This window comes from Macadamia integrifolia, chromosome 2, assembly GCF_013358625.1.
Source record: "Macadamia integrifolia cultivar HAES 741 chromosome 2, SCU_Mint_v3, whole genome shotgun sequence".
NCBI classification, from domain to species: domain Eukaryota; kingdom Viridiplantae; phylum Streptophyta; class Magnoliopsida; order Proteales; family Proteaceae; genus Macadamia; species Macadamia integrifolia.
The window spans coordinates 11,169,226-11,187,490 of NC_056558.1; the positions used below are offsets into that span (position 1 = coordinate 11,169,226).

The 18,265-nt window shown below is 38.3% G+C and overlaps 2 protein-coding genes and 1 long non-coding RNA gene across 6 annotated transcripts in view; 1 reads left to right on the plus strand and 2 right to left on the minus strand.

The window, feature by feature from the left end:
- The window catches only part of LOC122087586 (probable U6 snRNA-associated Sm-like protein LSm4), a 6,422-nt gene extending 4,741 nt beyond the window's left edge, over nucleotides 1-1,681 (plus strand). For all 3 annotated transcript variants that reach the window (XM_042656766.1, XM_042656776.1, XM_042656784.1), the window contains 2 exons: nucleotides 850-1,017; nucleotides 1,298-1,681. In XM_042656766.1, coding sequence (XP_042512700.1) covers nucleotides 850-1,017; nucleotides 1,298-1,320 — 191 coding nt within the window. In that variant the 3' untranslated portion in view covers nucleotides 1,321-1,681. The remainder of the gene's footprint in view (nucleotides 1-849; nucleotides 1,018-1,297) is intronic.
- A 1,208-nt stretch (nucleotides 1,682-2,889) lies between these two features.
- Nucleotides 2,890-7,229, minus strand: LOC122088291. Its single transcript, XR_006143033.1, has 4 exons — nucleotides 5,369-7,229; nucleotides 4,772-4,892; nucleotides 3,167-3,232; nucleotides 2,890-3,079 (listed from the first exon to the last, which is right to left on the minus strand). It is a non-coding gene; the product is annotated as an uncharacterized LOC122088291 (long non-coding RNA).
- A 1,794-nt stretch (nucleotides 7,230-9,023) lies between these two features.
- LOC122089564 lies at nucleotides 9,024-13,496 on the minus strand. 2 transcript variants are annotated; one of them, XM_042659300.1, is made up of 3 exons: nucleotides 13,249-13,496; nucleotides 12,892-13,021; nucleotides 9,024-12,258 (listed from the first exon to the last, which is right to left on the minus strand). In XM_042659300.1, exon 3 carries the CDS (start codon nucleotides 12,184-12,186, stop codon nucleotides 9,223-9,225), a length of 2,964 nt encoding a protein of 987 aa, XP_042515234.1. In that variant the 5' UTR covers nucleotides 12,187-12,258; nucleotides 12,892-13,021; nucleotides 13,249-13,496; the 3' UTR covers nucleotides 9,024-9,222. The 2 variants fall into 2 exon arrangements, with proteins under 2 accessions (XP_042515234.1, XP_042515238.1); XM_042659304.1 differs by lacking the exon at nucleotides 13,249-13,496 and adding an exon at nucleotides 13,148-13,206.
- Nucleotides 13,497-18,265: the final 4,769 nt, after the last annotated feature.

Genomic DNA, 18,265 nt, shown 5'->3' on the forward strand with positions numbered 1-18,265 from the left:
CCCCCCCATTTGTCGAATCTTCAATGCACGGAATCTCCCATGCATGAATCCCTTCCCCATATTTTAATTTAAGTGGCTTTGGGTATTAGTTTCTAGATTTCATATGCCAAAAGAAATAATTTCAATACTTTCTAACTCAACTTTGCTGAAACAAATTTTTTTTTTTGGGGTCGGTTTCAAAGCAAACAATTTTACACTTGATTTGTATTGAATTATTAAGATTCAGGTTGAGTGATTGGTCCTCATCATAAATCAGGGGGAGTTTGGTTATTTTAATGTTTGTAACTAATTAGTTCAGCAATATTTTACTGGAGGGTGAAACAGAAAGGGTTCCAGTTCTGGAAATAATAAATCCAGGATGGGAAAACTTGGAAAACCAAACAGAAAATTTACTGTGACCCATGGGAGAAAAAAATTCCCTCCTACGTTCAAAATGATGAAAATATACTTTGAGAAGCTATGGTTAGGAAGAAAGTAAAAACTGCTAAGTTGTCAGCTTTTCCAGATCTTGTCTGTCATGTGTTGATAGTAAACACATGAAGGTTGAAATTTTCATTTCCCATTGGTTGTGCTATCAGAACTTAAAACTGAATGGGTCTGTTTCCAGTATAACTAGTTAGATTTAGGTCAGACTGGTAAAGTTTTTAAACCATGCATAATGTGGATGTCATCCAGTTATTGTGGTTCCTGTAACTCTTATGGTGTTGGATTGTCATTTGTGTGAGAAGTTTGTGATTCTACGTGTAAATACAGCACACCCTTCCCTTTGGAAGAATGGTAAACAATAGTTAATATTTTGTATAAATGGAAATCTAACAATGGTTGTCTATTGGCTGAGTGTTTCTTTAGATAGGAGGCCTCCTGGAGTAGGCCGTGGAAGGGGAAGAGGGAGAGAGGATGGTGCTGGTGGGAGGCAGCCAAAAGGCATTGGGCGTGGCCAAGACGATGGAGGGGCTAAAGGCATGGGTGGAGGCCGAGGCAGGGGTGGTACTGGTGGCAAGAGTGGTGCCAACAGAGGTACGTGCAGTTTTTCTTACCTTAATCTACCATAAAGCTGAGAAACATGGATTCTTGTGCCCTTAATTTACGGAAACCATATACCCCCACTGTAGTGGCTTAGAGTGTGGGAGTTGCTCTTTAAACACACACACACTACTATATTATAGTCTTTGCCAGTTTACCGAGGATGCATTTGCTGAAGGCTATCCTTCCCTTGGGATTGTCTGTGCAGAGGTGAAAGATTGTCAAAGAGAGTAATTTGTTTCGATATGTCTGACCTGTCCACTTTTTGTGACAGGTGGAGGTCGTGGTCGTGGCTGATACGAAGTAAAGGATTGGACACCGTGTTTGGCACTTGCAAAGGTGCACTGTTCCTTGCATGCTAGTGACGAGTGAAAAGTGGTGGATATAATATGACTGTTGGTGGTTGGAGTTGTTTCAGACGAAACATTTGTTCCGAGGGGCTAGATGTGGCATTTGAAAAGAGGAAAAGAGGGAAAAAAGAGGAGGTAAAATTTTGTTTCCATGGTGACTTATTTCAGTTTTCCTTTCCTGGTTTGAAGATGGTGATATTGTATGGTGGTTGAAACATAATAGTCGACTCACCCTTATAATTCCATGTACAGTTTATTTTGTTTCCCAATTCCTATAATGCCAAAAATGCTCTCAAGGGTTGTTTGAAGGTTTCTTTATCCTCTTTCCCATGAATTCTTCAATGTGGAAGGATTTGCCTATCTTCTGAGCACAGTTGGGGGCAACAAGTTAATATAAGTTAATTGATTCACGCAATAAAACCATGGTCGTCAGGTATTGAGAATAAGGACATTCTGATACACATACGAACTGATTTATATATAAGGGCACACATTCTGATACTACTTGGATGGTAGAAAAAATGAAAATAAGCTTAACAAAACTGCTTCTAAAACTTCCTTGAATTTTGTGGACAAATATTTGTTATTAAGCTCACATTTTATAAATTGATCAAGTACCAAGGATGAAATGAATTAAAAGAAAACATCCGGTCTCCGCGTAAAAATCTAGCAAAAAACAGCAGTCAGAATAGAAACTGCAATAGAACTTTTCTATATCCTCTGCTTAACTATAAAACATGGGAGAGGGTTGGGCGTGCCCGTAAGCTAGCGGCATGTAACAATTATAAGACTGGATACAAGATGGCAATGGGGTATTTTCCGGATCTGGCCTCTCTCCAGTGACTGCATATTCCAGCGACCATTCAAGGGTTAAGTGGGTTTGGTCATGCTCATGCATCCCAACACTTGGAGATATGTGTCTAAGCTCACCCCTTGGATGGATCGTTGGAGGGTCAATGGTGCTGGATAAGATCTTTTTCCATAATTTCTTAAGGGGAAGGAGAGAGGTTGGCACATGCTAGGCACCTTGGCTGTGTACAGTATGACTCCTCACATTCATTATTATGTAACAATGATTTAAAAAAACACTATGGGAATAGAGAACCGTCGCCCTAAAGTCACATAGAAATTCATTTGAGAGGTAAACGAATCGGTTGGTGTGATCTGATTTCCTTTTGCTTGTCCACATGTAAATATTTCATCAAACTCAATGGGACAATGTTAAGCCAATTTATTATCTCTAGAGAGCTTAAATAAGGTGATCTGTTCGAGAGAGACACGGGATATTCAATGACCACTGAACCCCTCCTGAGGGCACATCACACACTTAAATAATAGTGTTTGTTATTTTAACAGCTCTACCCTTGGTAGCTGCATTAGTGGCTAACACCATGCGTGAGTCCTTTAGAGTTATACTTACAACCATAACCTGAAGGAGAGAGCGAAGAGAACGGATCAGGTTCTGCCATTCTAGTACGGGACTGATCCACACTCGAAAAAAAAAAAAAAAAAAAAAAAAAAAAAATTAAAGCACACGAACGACTATCTATCCTGATCGATGCTGCAACCAAGCCACAATCACCCCAGCCATAGTTCAACTTTCTCGTATCCTTGGTCCATTGCATATTGCACCTCTTGCAAGATGTTTCTGGTTTTCAATTCCAGCAGACTCCTTGTAGATCCATAACTAAAAACTAAGGGTTCCTCTGCAAGGATTGTCCACGGAGGGTAAGGGCCTAAGATTAGGTCGAAAGATGTAATTGATGAACAACAGGTGAATATTTCTGTATTACCCTTTGTTGGTCTCGACTCCGAGGGACAGTGTGGAGTGGAATTAACAAGCACAACAGCGACCCATCCTGGTGAATAGGAAATAAGATCATTAGCATCCATCATATTTAATAATTGAATGATCCACAACAGTCAAGTCAAGGTAATTAGAGAGAATCATGCAACTATTTAAGGCTTTTGAACCCTTACTTTATTAAAATTAAAGTGAGTTTAAACTTGAAATAAAGGACAAGCCAATGCTGCCTTAGGTCTTTGGAGAACTGGCCCACAATTTGCATATAGGTCTTGTCCTTTCAGGATTTTGGGTTGGGGATGTAGCCCTGTTAGACTACACTACATAAAGTGTGGAACCATAAACAAACAGAACATGGACTTAATTAATTACTATCCCTAATGTCCTGTAGTGGTATTACTCAGACAATGCAAAAAAATTTAAGCTTCTTGTTCTTCATTGTCTGCACAGCATCATCTACTACACTTTTTCTAGTAAAGATACTTGACCAATCAACCACTGCAACAGTGGCATATGTCCAATCCTATAGACCTTCTTGCCTATGGGGATCAATGAAGCCAAGCAGCTTGCTTTCTCTATCAGTTCAAGGATATAAAATACAGATTCTCCTTTTACTCCTTCAATGAGGGCCATTAATGATCCCAGCAATAAAAATTCTCTAGGGCTTTCCCACAAACATCTAAGGTGGCAAAGCCTAATAGGTGCTACTATTATAATTCGAATCCAATTCAAATCTAAAAGCATACTTAGAAAACCCTAAGTTCCACTTCTCACTTAAGGGCGTATTCAGTGCCCAAGGCTCCCACCACTAGGGTCTGAGGAGGATCATAATGTATGCAGCCTTATCCTACTTAGCGGAGAAGATCATTAGTTCCACTCCTCACTAGTGAACCTAAACAACAATTTTTTTTGGACTTCGGACTGCTACGACACCCCTTGAGATAAGTTTAAGGAATTTGAATCGGATTGGATGAGTCACCCAATTGGAATTGAAATTGGCATGATCTCAATTGGCATGATCTTGATTTTAGCCGATTCTTGCAACTCTTTTTTGAATTGTCCATTATTCATGTTTGATCTTTCATTTTTATGCCATCGTTTTCTTCTTTCATAGTTTTAATTAATAAAATAGCAAAAAATCAATGAAGCTTTCTTCCTGAAACAAGATCCCAAATTTTATTGAATAAAAAAAAATCCCAAAGGTAAAAATCTTTGCTTCTTCTTCCCAATTCCAATTTCTAGGGTTCCGGGAATACCAGTTGATTGCAAGCCAACTTCAACCGATACTGATCTAAATCAGATCAGAGTCGATGGAGGCTGATTCCATATCCAAATCTGTGTTCATAAACTTTTGGTTACCTAACTGGGATTCTGATAAACAAAGTTAAGGAGGCATAGATAAGCCAAGGTGGCAAGTTTACTTCAAGGAAGACCTCTTGACCCAAGAGAGGCTCATGTGATGGGATGTTATCAAAACTCTTCTAGATGTAGATTTGCCAAAATCAATCTAAGCATATCAATTACATATTTTTTTGGCTGTTCCCATACAAAAAAGGTATGGGTTCATAGACATAAAAGATGTAGGATCAATCACCTTAGTAGGGGTTGCAGGCACCAAGAATGGAATGGAAGCAGGTTCCTTTGATGGGTTCAGACCTCCCACACACCATTAAAAAGCTTCCATCTACAGCTAGAATTTACTATCTATGAGAGCACTGCAATGGTCAGAGATTTCAGAATTACACACCATTAAAAAGCTTACATTTGTGATCATGAATGATGTTAAGAAAATATGCCAACACAAGAACATTCACATCACAAGAAAAAGGGATGTCAAGTTATGAGGAGCCTAAACAAATGATGGAAAAATCAAGAATTTTTTTTCCTGAAACTATTCACATGCAAAATAATAATAATAATAACATATCTTTTCTCCTAATCTAATAATATCAACATATTTAACATCAACTCCCATGCCATGTTCCTTATAGGCATCAAAAACCACCTACAGGACTACGAAACCTCAGCTTCTGTCATCTATCTTGTCACCTACATCCTCCTACTCTTATCTAGTTACCATGAGTTAATGCTTTGATTCCAATAAACTGATGCTTGTTGAAAGACAGAATTACAAATTCTGTTTGAAAACCAATATAAATAGCCAATATCCTCATTATTTTCTGAGACATACCAGTGACCCCCTAGATGCATCAAGTGATCAAGGAGCAGGAGATGCTGGTCTTGAGAATATGATGCAACATCTGGTTCGGAACCATTTGTCTCTCCAGTAAAAATTTCAAAAGAATCTATTCCTCAACAACTCCACTGATCAAAACAACAAGAGACAGGAAAATGATAATATTCTCAGCCTGAACTAAGAGGTCACAAGCTGGAGATTTAAATTAGGTATTAATCCTCCGTGTTCAGCCAGGTAACTACAGAAAAAACAAAATCAGAAACATTTGTGAGTGCAATGGATCATTACAATCCAACAAGAAAGTAGAAACTGCAGAACACTTCACTCCAACTGGTAAAATATCAACCAGCTACAATAGAAAATCGATGATCATTGTAGTTCACAGAAATTCATGAATACATTTAAAGATTATCCTCCTACACCATATAGCATAAATATGAAAAACCTTGAGGTCCACTTCTATTTGGACCTTGATTTGACAATTCCATTAGAAAAAGCTCTACCAGCAACACTCCATAAACATGAATCAAGAAACAGAACCATGTTAATGCATCTCATACTCTCTCAGCTAACAAAAATGTGGTCTAATGCGTCTGAAATCAATGTTTCAGGTTTGAAAGAAAATGACAGAGTCATCAGTTATGCATCTAAATCCAATAACACAAACCCAGGGATCAAGAACCCCATCTAAGGCTTCCAGTGTGCAAGAGCTCTTGCAGTTAATTTGATGGCTTCTTTTTGTCACCAAACAGATGCGCCGTTGCAAAATGTTTGGAGGACTGCCAGCGCCAGGTCAGATAGTTGGCTGAAAGAGAATTGATCATTGAAGAAGCAACCAACCACTAAAATTATTGGCTTCTTTTTGAGATTTGGAGGACCACCATGTCAGATAGCTCAAAAGAGAATGAATGCAAGAGAGATTTGAAACAACCTAACATTACTAGCCAACCTGGCACTCCATGAATACCTCTGTCGACTGATATGTTCGATTCAACACTTAACACCTAGAACTAACCTTGAATATCTTCTGACATGCAAAAAAATTTGCAAAACGAGACTGAATAAGCAGAGAGAGAGAGAGAGAGAGAGAGAGAGAGAGAGATTGAATCATACACCATCCTCACATATTTGTTCTATGCTGGGTTGGCAATATTTTGACCATCCTGTCTGACCATATGCCTGATTAAAACTGGGTCCAGTGTCCAGACAAGAATCTTCCTAAAAATCCAGGTCTAGGCAAGAATAGGTTACCCAAATTTAAGAGGGTTGGTTTGGTCAGTTTACGCCAGTCCATGTCTGGAAATTTGGACAAGTTGATCTGTTTTTGTCTGAATTAGAAATATTAATATTTGATAAATAATAACTTAAATTAAATAAAATGACATGAATAGTAGTTTTGTCCGTAAGACTGTAAGGGTCATGGTTTTCTAGCACTAGGTTTTGAGTTCAAATCTTGAAATCAGCATGTTTTAGTGTTGATTAAACTCTTACCATTGATCCCAAAAAAAATGAAAAATAATTCTTTGTTTTGATTAGTATGCATTAAACGTTATGCTTTCACAGACCAGGTCAGACATGGACACCCAGAATGTAACCAGGTCAGGGCACAGATATATCCCCTCGTTCCAAATCTGACTTAAGACCAGGTCAAGGTTGGACAAATAACCACAGAAAAAGCATGTTGGCCGACCCAGACCTGAAATTGTCCCCATATTTCTACCACCACTTATCTATGTTATATGATACATGATTTCTGCAGTGCCCTATCCAGGCTTATGCAGAGGATGCAAGGAGATGCATATAATAAGGACATACGGGACCTTCTACTGTTTTATTTAAATAACACTACTACTGATTCTTTTCTTTCTTTCTTTTTTTTTTTCCTTTGGGGTGTGTGGGTGTGTGTGTGGGGGGGGGGGGTTAACATTCGTACGAATAATGACAGGGTGAGCAGTTCAGATGCTATTTAAAAAAAAAAAAAAAAAAAAAAAGGTCAGTTCAGATGCATACCTTTCTCTGGTGGGCTCAGACATCTTTGCAGCAGGCAGAAAAAAAAAAAAAAACAGCCCCACTCATGTTTATAAATTTTCTGTCACAATTTTCTCCATAGAGTTCTACCAAAAAAGAATGAAAACTTACTCTAGAGTGCTTTGCGGCATCCTCTGCAGGTCCCAAATGGTAAATTCCTCCTTTTTAAAATCGAATCACTAAGATCTTGCCTTAAAGCAGCAGGCTCTCCAAATGTTTCATGGCCAGGATCAGTTCTTAACTGTGCTTCATAGTCATGGTCCACTTGAAATGCTAACTCTGATGAATCCCATGATGCAGCAAAGGCTTTTCACTGCTAAATTTTTCTTTCAAGTTTTTCCATAGTATGTCAAAGCCAAACACAAATACTACATTTCCATTTTATTTTGGGTTGCAAAACCTGTCCTTCATCATAATTACAAACATGAGTCCAACTTCCAGACTGTTGATGATGCATGTGAAGCACGTGACAAAGTGATTTATCCATCCTGTAGTTCTTGTCGCTCCCAAATTTTGAATAGAAGGTAAATGAGAACTGCACAAACTTAAGAACTTCATAATAAATAATTGACACATAATACAGCATATGTATGATGAAGAAGAAGAAGAATGCGTACCATTCTTTTTGAAAGAGACCCTGGCTGAGCACCCAAGGCGGAAAGAGATCTGATTTACGTAAGCATATGGAAGGAGACACCATCTGAGCTAATGTTCGACTCTAAGAATGAACCCGAGGAACCAGCTTCTTAAAAAAATGGGTTATATCTGGTGCCTTCCTAAGCCTTATCAGATGGCAATGCTCCCTTATTGGTTGGTGGCTCCTAGATAGGATGGCTGCACTTCTGTGTTCACAATTAAAAACCTTTTCCTTTGGCCTCCGTTTTATTCATTGAGGAAAGAAATTCAATAAATCAGGGAGGGGGGAAAATTCAATAAATCAGAAGGGGGGGGGGGAATATACAAAAAGAAAAGGAAAAGAATTTAACGTTCCTTCAATCTCAAACACACAAAGTAGGGAATTTTTGGTTACTGGTTTTATCATTACAAGACAACACACAGAATAAAAATGCTCCTGTTTTAGCTAATATGAGCCAAATACATGCCATGCTGCAAAAGCATGCTACCAGTAACACACTCAAATTGCCCCCATCTATCCAAAACTGCTCATCAATTCACCGCAAGCAAGACAGGGAACTATAGAGGCATAAGGAAGTAAAACATATCAGCATTACAACACTATTTTCATTGTACATGCCAAAAGAGACTCTGAAAGTCACTTACACCTGGAATCAAAAGGTCATAAGCTCTTCATAAAAGAATCCAACTTAAGAAGCAGCCAAGGAAGTAAGATTTTTTATATAATAATAAGGTCCACATCCGAGAGGTATTCCAAATTGATGTTCACACTACACTGGGACGGGAATCACTTAAAATCATACCCCACCTTGTATTTGCACGATTATTTTATGAAACTAATCTGGCAGCTAGACATTGGCCTCATAAGCACCCCCTCTTTGAACTGGGGATATAAAGTCAAATATACTAACAATTTTCATTTCAGGATTCAACTCAAAGATGAAAACTCTTTTCAAATTTAAAATTCTGGAAGATTCACTAAACAGATAGAAAGAATGTGCTGTTAAGATTCTACAATTTGGTTAAAATGGAATTTAAAGGGCTAGATGTTAACATTGATAATTTTCCTGAGTGCTATGAGAAGCGAATTTATTTTAGCATTCTATAATAACAATTTCAATGTGAATCACTCCTGCAAACAAAAAGAATAGAGATGGAGAATTATATGATAGATTGTCTGAAAATCATCTGCCTTGGACATTTGTAAGAAGTCTTGTGACTTTGCTTAGTATTTCACGGGTGGCGACTGTATCTGGGTGATGCTCCCCAAGGATTGATGTCCTGATGAACAAAGCTTTTCTAATGAGCTCATCCCCTATATCATATTGCCCCCCTCTGCTCATTAACTTAACCCTTGTTTCTAGAACAGTAGCTCTCAAGAGTGCCAATTCATGCCAAAGGTATGGGTTCAACTGTGCATTAGATTGGACTGATTTCCAACAAAGTGATCTATCCAACCATTTCTCTGCTCGGGAAACAAGGGATTCCTCTGCAACTTCCAAGGCATCAGTGCATAAGCGGAGGAGTTCTAAAGCTGCATTGCACCGTGAGAAAGTAAAAAATGTGTGGATTGCCAGAGGTAGAACCACCTGTCTTACAAAGACTAATAACTCATTCACTTTCAGCTCAACAACAACAGGGTCAGTTCCGAAACTAAATAGCAAGAAGCATGCTGCCCATATATGTTCAGAGTGCTGGATAATGGAACCTCGGCTGCTGATTGCTTGAACCATGGCCTGGGCAACCCCAGTGACCCCTCTCTTGCGAGCATAGGATTTGATGAGCTCGTTGAATTGGATGAACCCTGATTTGGTGCTACTTCTTGCAATAGAAAACCTTACCAGCATAGATGACGCTTCAACTTCTGATCTTTTGGTGTGTGTTGATGTGACACCACAAGTCAGACCATGCCAACATTTTTTCCACAACCCTGTACCTTTGTGCTTCTCAGGTATCCTGCGTGCCGCTAAAGCTAATAACGAAATTGGAATAGCTGCAGGGGCAAACCAGCCACTAACCTGAACCATTCTAGTTGCCAAACTCCTTGGTCCATCTGCATGATCAAATATTGAGAAACAAACTTCTAAAAGTTGCAGGAGGAAGGTGTGTCGCCTTAACATAGAACACTCCTTGCCACTCCATGTCATATCTCTTAGAGTAATTCTGTTAATGGTATCAAGAAGTCTGCTGGGATTTATAGGAAGCTCGGAAAGGATTGCTCCTACAATCCCAAGGCCTATTGTAAGCCTTCCGAGTTTCCCCTCAATTATCCGAAGAGCATCAATTTCAGCAATTGGATAGCCAGTGAGGTTTCCCTTCATCAAAGACATTGCTTCCATCTCAGATAAGTAGGAGAGCTTCAGAGGCTCCAAATTCAACACCCGAGGAAGGCGTGTGGAGATTAAGAAGTGGGTTTGACCCCCAAATCGAGGGAGTAGATCCATCAATATTTTGTGGTCCCACCAATCCTTCTCAGTCTCCAAGTTATCGATCACCACTAAGAAAGGTATCTCACGCATAAGCTCTTTCCGCACTCTAGAAATGGCTGTTTCTTCCAGCTCTTCAAAACTTTTTATTCTGTTTTTTTCAGAGAGCTGACTTTCAACCCTCATGTCAATGTCTAAGAATGACAATAGGTTCAAATAATTCTGGCGTATGTACCTGGATGCCCCTCCAACCCACAGAACCATTTTATACCTTTGTGAAAACCTATAGGCGAATTCTAGAAGAAGTTCTGTCTTGCCTATGCCTGGATCCCCAGACACACAAGCAATCCCTCTCCCATACAAAATTTTCATTGATCTCTTTCTCCTCCCATATCTTCTAACATTCTTTCCCCAAGAAGTACGGTACTGGCTTTGAGGGCTTCCAACCCTTTGCATCTCAATTTCCTTCTCGGACTCCTTCCATACCACTGGTTCTTTTCCCTTGTTGCTACTACTCTCGGTGTGCTGATCCCTCATTTCTTCCCCCATCCTGCTGTTTTCACCTCGACTTATCACCAAATTCTTCCGTCTGTGCCTAGTCTTGAGTTCAATGTATTCCTTTTCTCCATCCCCACTGACATTGCCAAAGAGAATAAGTTCTAGCTCAGAAAGTTCTTTCTTCCTTCCAATGAAATCTTCATTTCTAGGGAAAGGAAATTCGTCCTTCTCCACCTTCTCCCTCCAGCTTGTCACTCTATCGGCTATAAATCTCCTTCCTAACCTTGTTGCCAATTGAATCACTGCCCTCAATATACAATCTCTCCAATTACCATCTTGAGCCTCCAATTTCCATTCATCAACCCGTGAAAGGCCATCAATAGCTTCCTTCCATTCCTTCTCCAACCCTCCATACAACACCCACAGTTCGCCACCATGTTTCTCCCACAGTTCCCCTCTCTTTTCGATTATATCTCTAGCAAGGCAGTCACCTGGACCCAGATCAAAGAAAATAGGAACAAGGTTCTTCTTACTCAAGAAACTCCGTAATTCCTCAATGCTATACGGATTCCCAAATGACTTCTTGGTAAGGATTACCACACCAAAAGAACAAACATTCATTGCTCTCTCAACAATGTCATGGCTTCGGGAATTTCTATAACGAGCTCTATCAGCTGCAAAACAGCTCACCCCTTGAACTTCCAACTCTGCACGGAGCCAATTAGAAAATCTCAGAAGAGAAGGCTTGCGGCCATGAAAACCTATGTAAACGTCACAACTTCTCAGCCTATTGAAGGGAAGTGAAGCTGAACTTCGCGTATAAGAGTACTTTCCTTGGCTTCTCTCACACTTTTTCTGCTTCTCTATGTGCCTGGGGTGACCAATGCTATTCTTGTTGCCCTTGCTGCGACTAGATGAGTTACTTTGTAAAATATCAATTGAAGAAGAAGCATGGTCACAGGGTGCTGATTTCCGTAAATCACTCCAATTACAAACTGGGGCAGGTGAAAGATCGGCTGTGGCATATCCAACCGAAAGAGATCCAGATTTCTCAATTACAGTGCTGGAACAAGGATTCGCTGGCAGCAAGTTTGGAATGTTCCCTTGACATGGTGACCTAGGAGAGAAAAAGGGCGATTGAACTGCAGAAACGAATGCTGACGAAGAAGAAGAGAGATTACTTGAAGTTGCCCCAAACTTAGAGCTTTCTTGTCGAAGCTCCATATGTCCATCTTATACAACTTCGCCCACTCAAAAAATGTGAACTTCCATGCATCCTATACCAGAAAAGGAGACCTGAAATTGAGAAATGCATGCAGTAAGTAAACCAACTTCACAAGTACCAGGGGGAAAAAAGGAAAGCAAGCAAAGTCAAATACTCCTTCAGATCCATTTATTTCTCAAGGCAAACCAAATGATCTTATCTTTATAACGAGGAAACTCAATTTATACAACAAAGACTACCAGTCTGAAAATCTAAAACTAGAAGAAGGAAATTTCACTATCAAAAAGATTGCAAAAGTGGGGAGAGAATATGAAGATCTAAAATCCATCATTCTTCTCTCAAGTTGATATGCAAAATGTTACTAATCTAAAATATATAGAACAGTTCAACCCACTAAGCCAAATTCCTAAAATAAACAAATCAAAATTATCCAATTTAAGCGTAAATTATGAAACACCACGCTTCACAATGCCTATGCAACTTCACTTGGACAGATAAAAATTTCCATAAACCAACAAGACGCGCCTCCTAAAATGAAGCAGAATCTCTGTAAAGACTACTATCCATTAGCCTATGGATCTGGGAAGGAAACCCAAAGCACAAACATACTCCAAAATTCAAAAGAACCCTATCCTCAAATAGATTACAATTGTATAACAATAGAAAACAGTTGTTTACTACTTCAGATCTGAAGAGGTACTTACATTGAAATCCGGAACATGTTCTTCAGATTGCAAAACTTCAACCCGAAACCAAAAATCTACTTCCTCAAACGTAATGGACAGATTAGGAAAGCTTCAATTTTCTCATGAACTTCAGATCTCAGAGTACACACTGCAATCAACAAAAATGGAATTAAGTAACAGTCCCCAGCTGTCCTAACAAAAATAGAAGAAAAAGTAAGATTAATCTTTTCATTAAAAATAATCCAACACCCAGCTTCAAAATTGAAATTAGAACCTAAGTTGTTCCATAAAATCCAATACCCATTATCCCAATCTATCTAAACTTGAGAAATGAAGATAAAAGGAGAAAAGAAGATGAAGAAGAAGAAATCAAACCTTTTTGAAAATCCCAGTATTCAAATACGGAAGCTGCTTTAGAAGAAACCCAACCCCCATTTCCCACTTCCACTTTCACTGTAAGTAAAGAATCTCCTTAACTAATTATAATTTCTTTGACCAATCCATTGAGATGGTTCAAAAATTTCAAAGTTTAAGAATCTAAAAGATTTTTAGAATCGTAGAACACTGAGAGTGACGCGAGTCATGTCTGGGATTTGGTTTCGGCTTCAAATGGTACAACGAACATGGACTGCTGCTGACTAAGATTCTAATCCTGTTACTCTCAGTAAAGTACCAGATACTACAGATACTAATCATACTACGGAGTAGTGACCCGTAGTGGACCCCATGATCCCATTTTGTTAAACGGCTATTTTTTATCCAATTTCCATACCACCAACCATTACTCCATGTGATGCGGTTCTGTCTTGTGGGCCCATGATACTAATGAAGGTAAGATAAACGGTCACGATGATTTGACTGTCTCAATCTAAAGCTGTACTTTGATACAATAGTCAGATATCAGAGATAAGAGGTGTTGTAGTACAAATGACAAGTTTCCATCGTATATTGGTTTATCCCACCTGTCATCATCTGGGTTTTGGTTAACCGTATCTGAACCAGGCTGATACCGATACGGATTCTGATAAAAGACAGGCCATATCGTATTAGAGGTGTTGTAGTACAAATGACAAGTTTCCATCGTATATTGGTTTATCCCACCTGTCATCATCTGGGTTTTGGTTAACCGTATCTGAACCAGGCTGATACCGATACGGATTCTGATAAAAGACAGGCTATATCGTATTAGATCGGATCCTTTTTCCCCTAAGATTCTATTTTACCATTTTATTTATTTTTTTATTTTTTTTACTGATATGATACGATACCGATACCATATCGGTGCAAGGTACAGATAATGTGTAAATTGTCCGAAAAACTAATGTTTTTTTTTTTAAGAGAAAACCAACCAATACTGGCCAATCTAGACTGATCCATATTAGTATCATATCAGTATTGACCAAAACCGATACCCATCACCCTTAATCCATGCTTGTATAGCCAAGGTTATAAAACATGGTATTGCGTACATACTGATATATAATTTTTTATTATATTCGTTGATTTGTATGGGTGTCGTATCGATATCAGATATCAAGTACGTGACTAATACAATGCAATACTTAGAACACTTGTCACAACTGGAATATGAGAGAGAAAAGCAAGCTAAGAAAAGAAAAGAAAAGAAAAATATGTCATCATCAATGGAGACAAGGTCCCCAAAGATCTGAATAAGAGTTCAAACTTGGAGAGGACAAAGCCACAACTTTCTTGGAGCATTTGCCTTACATAACAAGTGTGTATGTACAAAATTTCAGATTTCTAGATGTAGCACAGCTGGAATACAGTATTGAGAAACATAAACAAACATGGAGTCACTGCTCTCAAGTCTTCTGTGACCTCTTTAACAGTAAACCCTTTTAACTATTAATCTAGTGAAGTCATTTGAACCCAAACCTATGAACTACTTAAGACAATGAAACCCAACTCCCCTGATAGACTGGATCAGCCTGGAAAGCTGGCTACTGACCACAGATGTTTATACCAATTGCACAGTTTTCATTGCTCATAATGAAGTCCATGACCCAGGAAATTTCCCAGGTTTTTGCTCAAATAGCTGAAGTGTCAAAGCCTTATAAAGAAGACTAATATTGGGTTTGTAATCCAAAATAAATTATAAAAGTAGACCCATTAGACCTAAGGTGGACTCTCCACTAACCAGTAACCAATACAGACAAAAACTGCAGGACTCTGTCTTAGTTTAATGGAAGAAGTTCAAAAACAGAGAAAGGGTTCCTGACTTTACCATATAGGTGTGAGTTGGACCTATACATGTGGGATTTCATATTATCTAATCCATAGAGAACATGCTAGTAAGCTTCTATTTATATGTGTTTCTAAACCATAGGACTTATCTCTTAACATAATATTTAATTTGAAAAGTGGCTCCATAAATAACTCCTTCCAGTGTGAAGTAATGTGGTTGGTAATCATCAAGTTGATTTGGGTTTTTGAAAAGGATTATAAAAACCTGAGACCTCCTTTGGAAGAAACAAAATGGACTGTTAAAGAAGACATAAGAAGACTTTTTGGTACTTAGGTTCATTTCTTAGCTTCAAATTCAAAGTTCCAGACAAGCAGAGGGCTCCCATGGTTTTCCACCAGGCCCATTCATTGCACATTTTTGAAATGAGGATTATTTATCCATGGGGAGACAAGCTTTGTTGGATTCTACACTTTCAGTGCATCCACTTCACCTTTTGGCTAAGCAGCTGGCCTCAGTAACCAATATTTAAGGGAGAGGGTTTTCCACGCAGCCAGTGTGGAGGAGAAATCTACATGTCATATTAATGGGTGTTTTGAAAAAGGTATCATTCACATGAACCCATATACTAAGAATATGAGAACAATTACAATAAAATAATCAATGTAAGAAAAATTGCACTACTGCATTGTGGGGGAGTTTTTTCCATACACCATAGAATAGATAGTAGAAGTGTAGAACCTACATTTCCAAACTCTGAAATAAATTATAGGCAAAAGTTTCCGTAGTTGGCAGACTAGGTAAGAGTGTTCTTGGTACTTGACACAAAATTTTGCCACATGGAAGGGTCAAATGGAAAATCCGATCATTTTTTATTTTTGAGCATCCGACCATTAGATATATGGGAAATGGTCTACATAGTCCACTTGTCAAATATCCAAATTCAATCATTTACCCCGATATTTTGTAATGGATTCTCGTGTATATCCATGCACACCTATTGGTACTCCCATACTCTCATCACTACATTTTTTTTATGTTTTATTTTGCCACATAGCTAAATCTGTTTGGCTGAAACTTAATGTCTGAATAGGGAGATTTTGGGTTCTATCTATCCATAAAATTCCAGATCAATCCGATCTACCACTTGACAGAAGTCACAGAAGTAGGCATCCGTCCAAGACTTGGTGAGGTAGACTGCCAGATCAAAAAAACATTCTCCCTAAATTATAAATCAAATTATAGATCAGATTCATGAGATTTGGGGATCATAGTCCCTATATTTTCTACTATGGATAAACTCGCAAGTTCTAAGCAAGTGTACATGAGTTATGTCATGGCCTCTGTCATAGTAGTAGAAGCTATATTGTTTTTGAACGTTAATTCTTTGTAGTAAAAGTGTAAAACCATCACCACCTCTGGCTTGCCTGGGGTGAGAGCATTGGATGCTACTTGGCAAAAGCTTGCCTCCATTGTTCCCTAGTTAGAACAATTTCCATTGGCCACGGGGGAAGAGAATTAATTAGATTAAGTGAAACCAGAAAATAATAATCATAATTAAAATCTGTTTAGGGCTACTAGGGTAGGCACTTGTGGGGTTTACCCTCCTTTTGCCAAACACAACCCTGTCTTGTCCAAATAGTTATTTATTTAAATTTAAACTTGTCATCTTCTAACTATAATCAAATTGTCTATGTGGATTCTTTTCATTGAAAAGGTTATCAAGTAAATCTATATTGTGGTTTGTATTGTTGTTTTGTTTATGGAATTGTCTAATGGTACTTTTATAAGTGTATTTAGAATTTGTAACCTTTTCTTTTATTACCTCTCGTTTTATTCTTGAAAAATTCTTTTAGTTAAGAGATTTTTTTTTTTCAAAGTAATTTAAAGTGTATCTACTTTAATGTCATTATTAAGAACTAACATTACCTCACACATTTTTTGAGTACATAAGCGAAATAATAATATTTTTTTACCTTCACTGAAAAAAAAAGGTGAGTTGTACGAAGACGGTATAAATATAATATTACAATTTTTTTGCCACCTCAAAAGATGTCAATAAAAAAAAAATCATTTGTTTTTATACCTCATGTATGTAAAAGAGAACATGAGGTAACTGAAATTTGATAAAATTTTTATCTCTCATGAAGTTATGATTGTGGAAGAAGTTTCCATTTTAATTAGGCAACAAAAGTTTTCCTTCACCCGTAAAGTCATCGTTACATTTCTACTCCCTACTTTCGAAGTCAAAACAACTCTCCCCTCTTATGCCCCTGGTGAAGGAATTCTTTCCTCACCATGGGTGAAGGTGTAGGGAATTCAGTCCTTTTAATTATAAATGTTTAGAGAAAAAGTAAGTTTTTTTTGTGGGCAAGTGCAATTCCTACTTATGCACGAGGGCCAATAGAAACACACTAAAAAACATCTATAGAAGCATCATTTTTCCTTTCATGAGGAGTGGATTGATCATTTCACACTGCTCTGCCATGTAAACACTGTAGCCATAAACATGCGCTTAGTGCTTCCCAACCCCCCAATCACTACTTGAATTGCTAATGACTGCAACCATTTTTTACTTCTAACTACTTAGGTAAAACAAGCTTTTGGTAATGACTGCCCCATTTAAATTGTGTGATCAGGATTTTTTTTTTTTGAATTGCTTGGTCAACTTTTGTAATCTAAGGAAACAAGATATAAATTTGGATCAAATCTGGCTTTAAACTATTTATTTACATCTCTAGATGAGTTCATGGTTTTGTGTGTATGGTTGACATTTGTGGACCAACCTCTAATCTGTAATTATTTTCAGAACATGTTCAATTTGCGTTGCTCTAGTGAGGTCAGGGCTAAGCATAGCCAATATGGGTTGGGCCGATTAGGGTTGAGATTTCTCCAACCAAGGTCAAGTTTACTGGGCCGGGTTGGCGATGAGTGACCTTGGGCTGTAAGTGAATTGAGCTCGAGCTAGGTTGCAGCATATTTGAGGCCGCAACCCTATCCCAGGACGGCCCAACTCAACTCAGGCTAGAAATTGTCAACTCACTCAGCCCATATACTGAAAATCTCAGTTCAAGCCCACAAAATTAGGAAAGGCTAGGGTTTCATGCCAAGACCATGTTACCTTGTCGGCGTAAGTACACATTAGTGCACAATCCAATAAGATAACATACGGGAGTAGTTTCTACATGG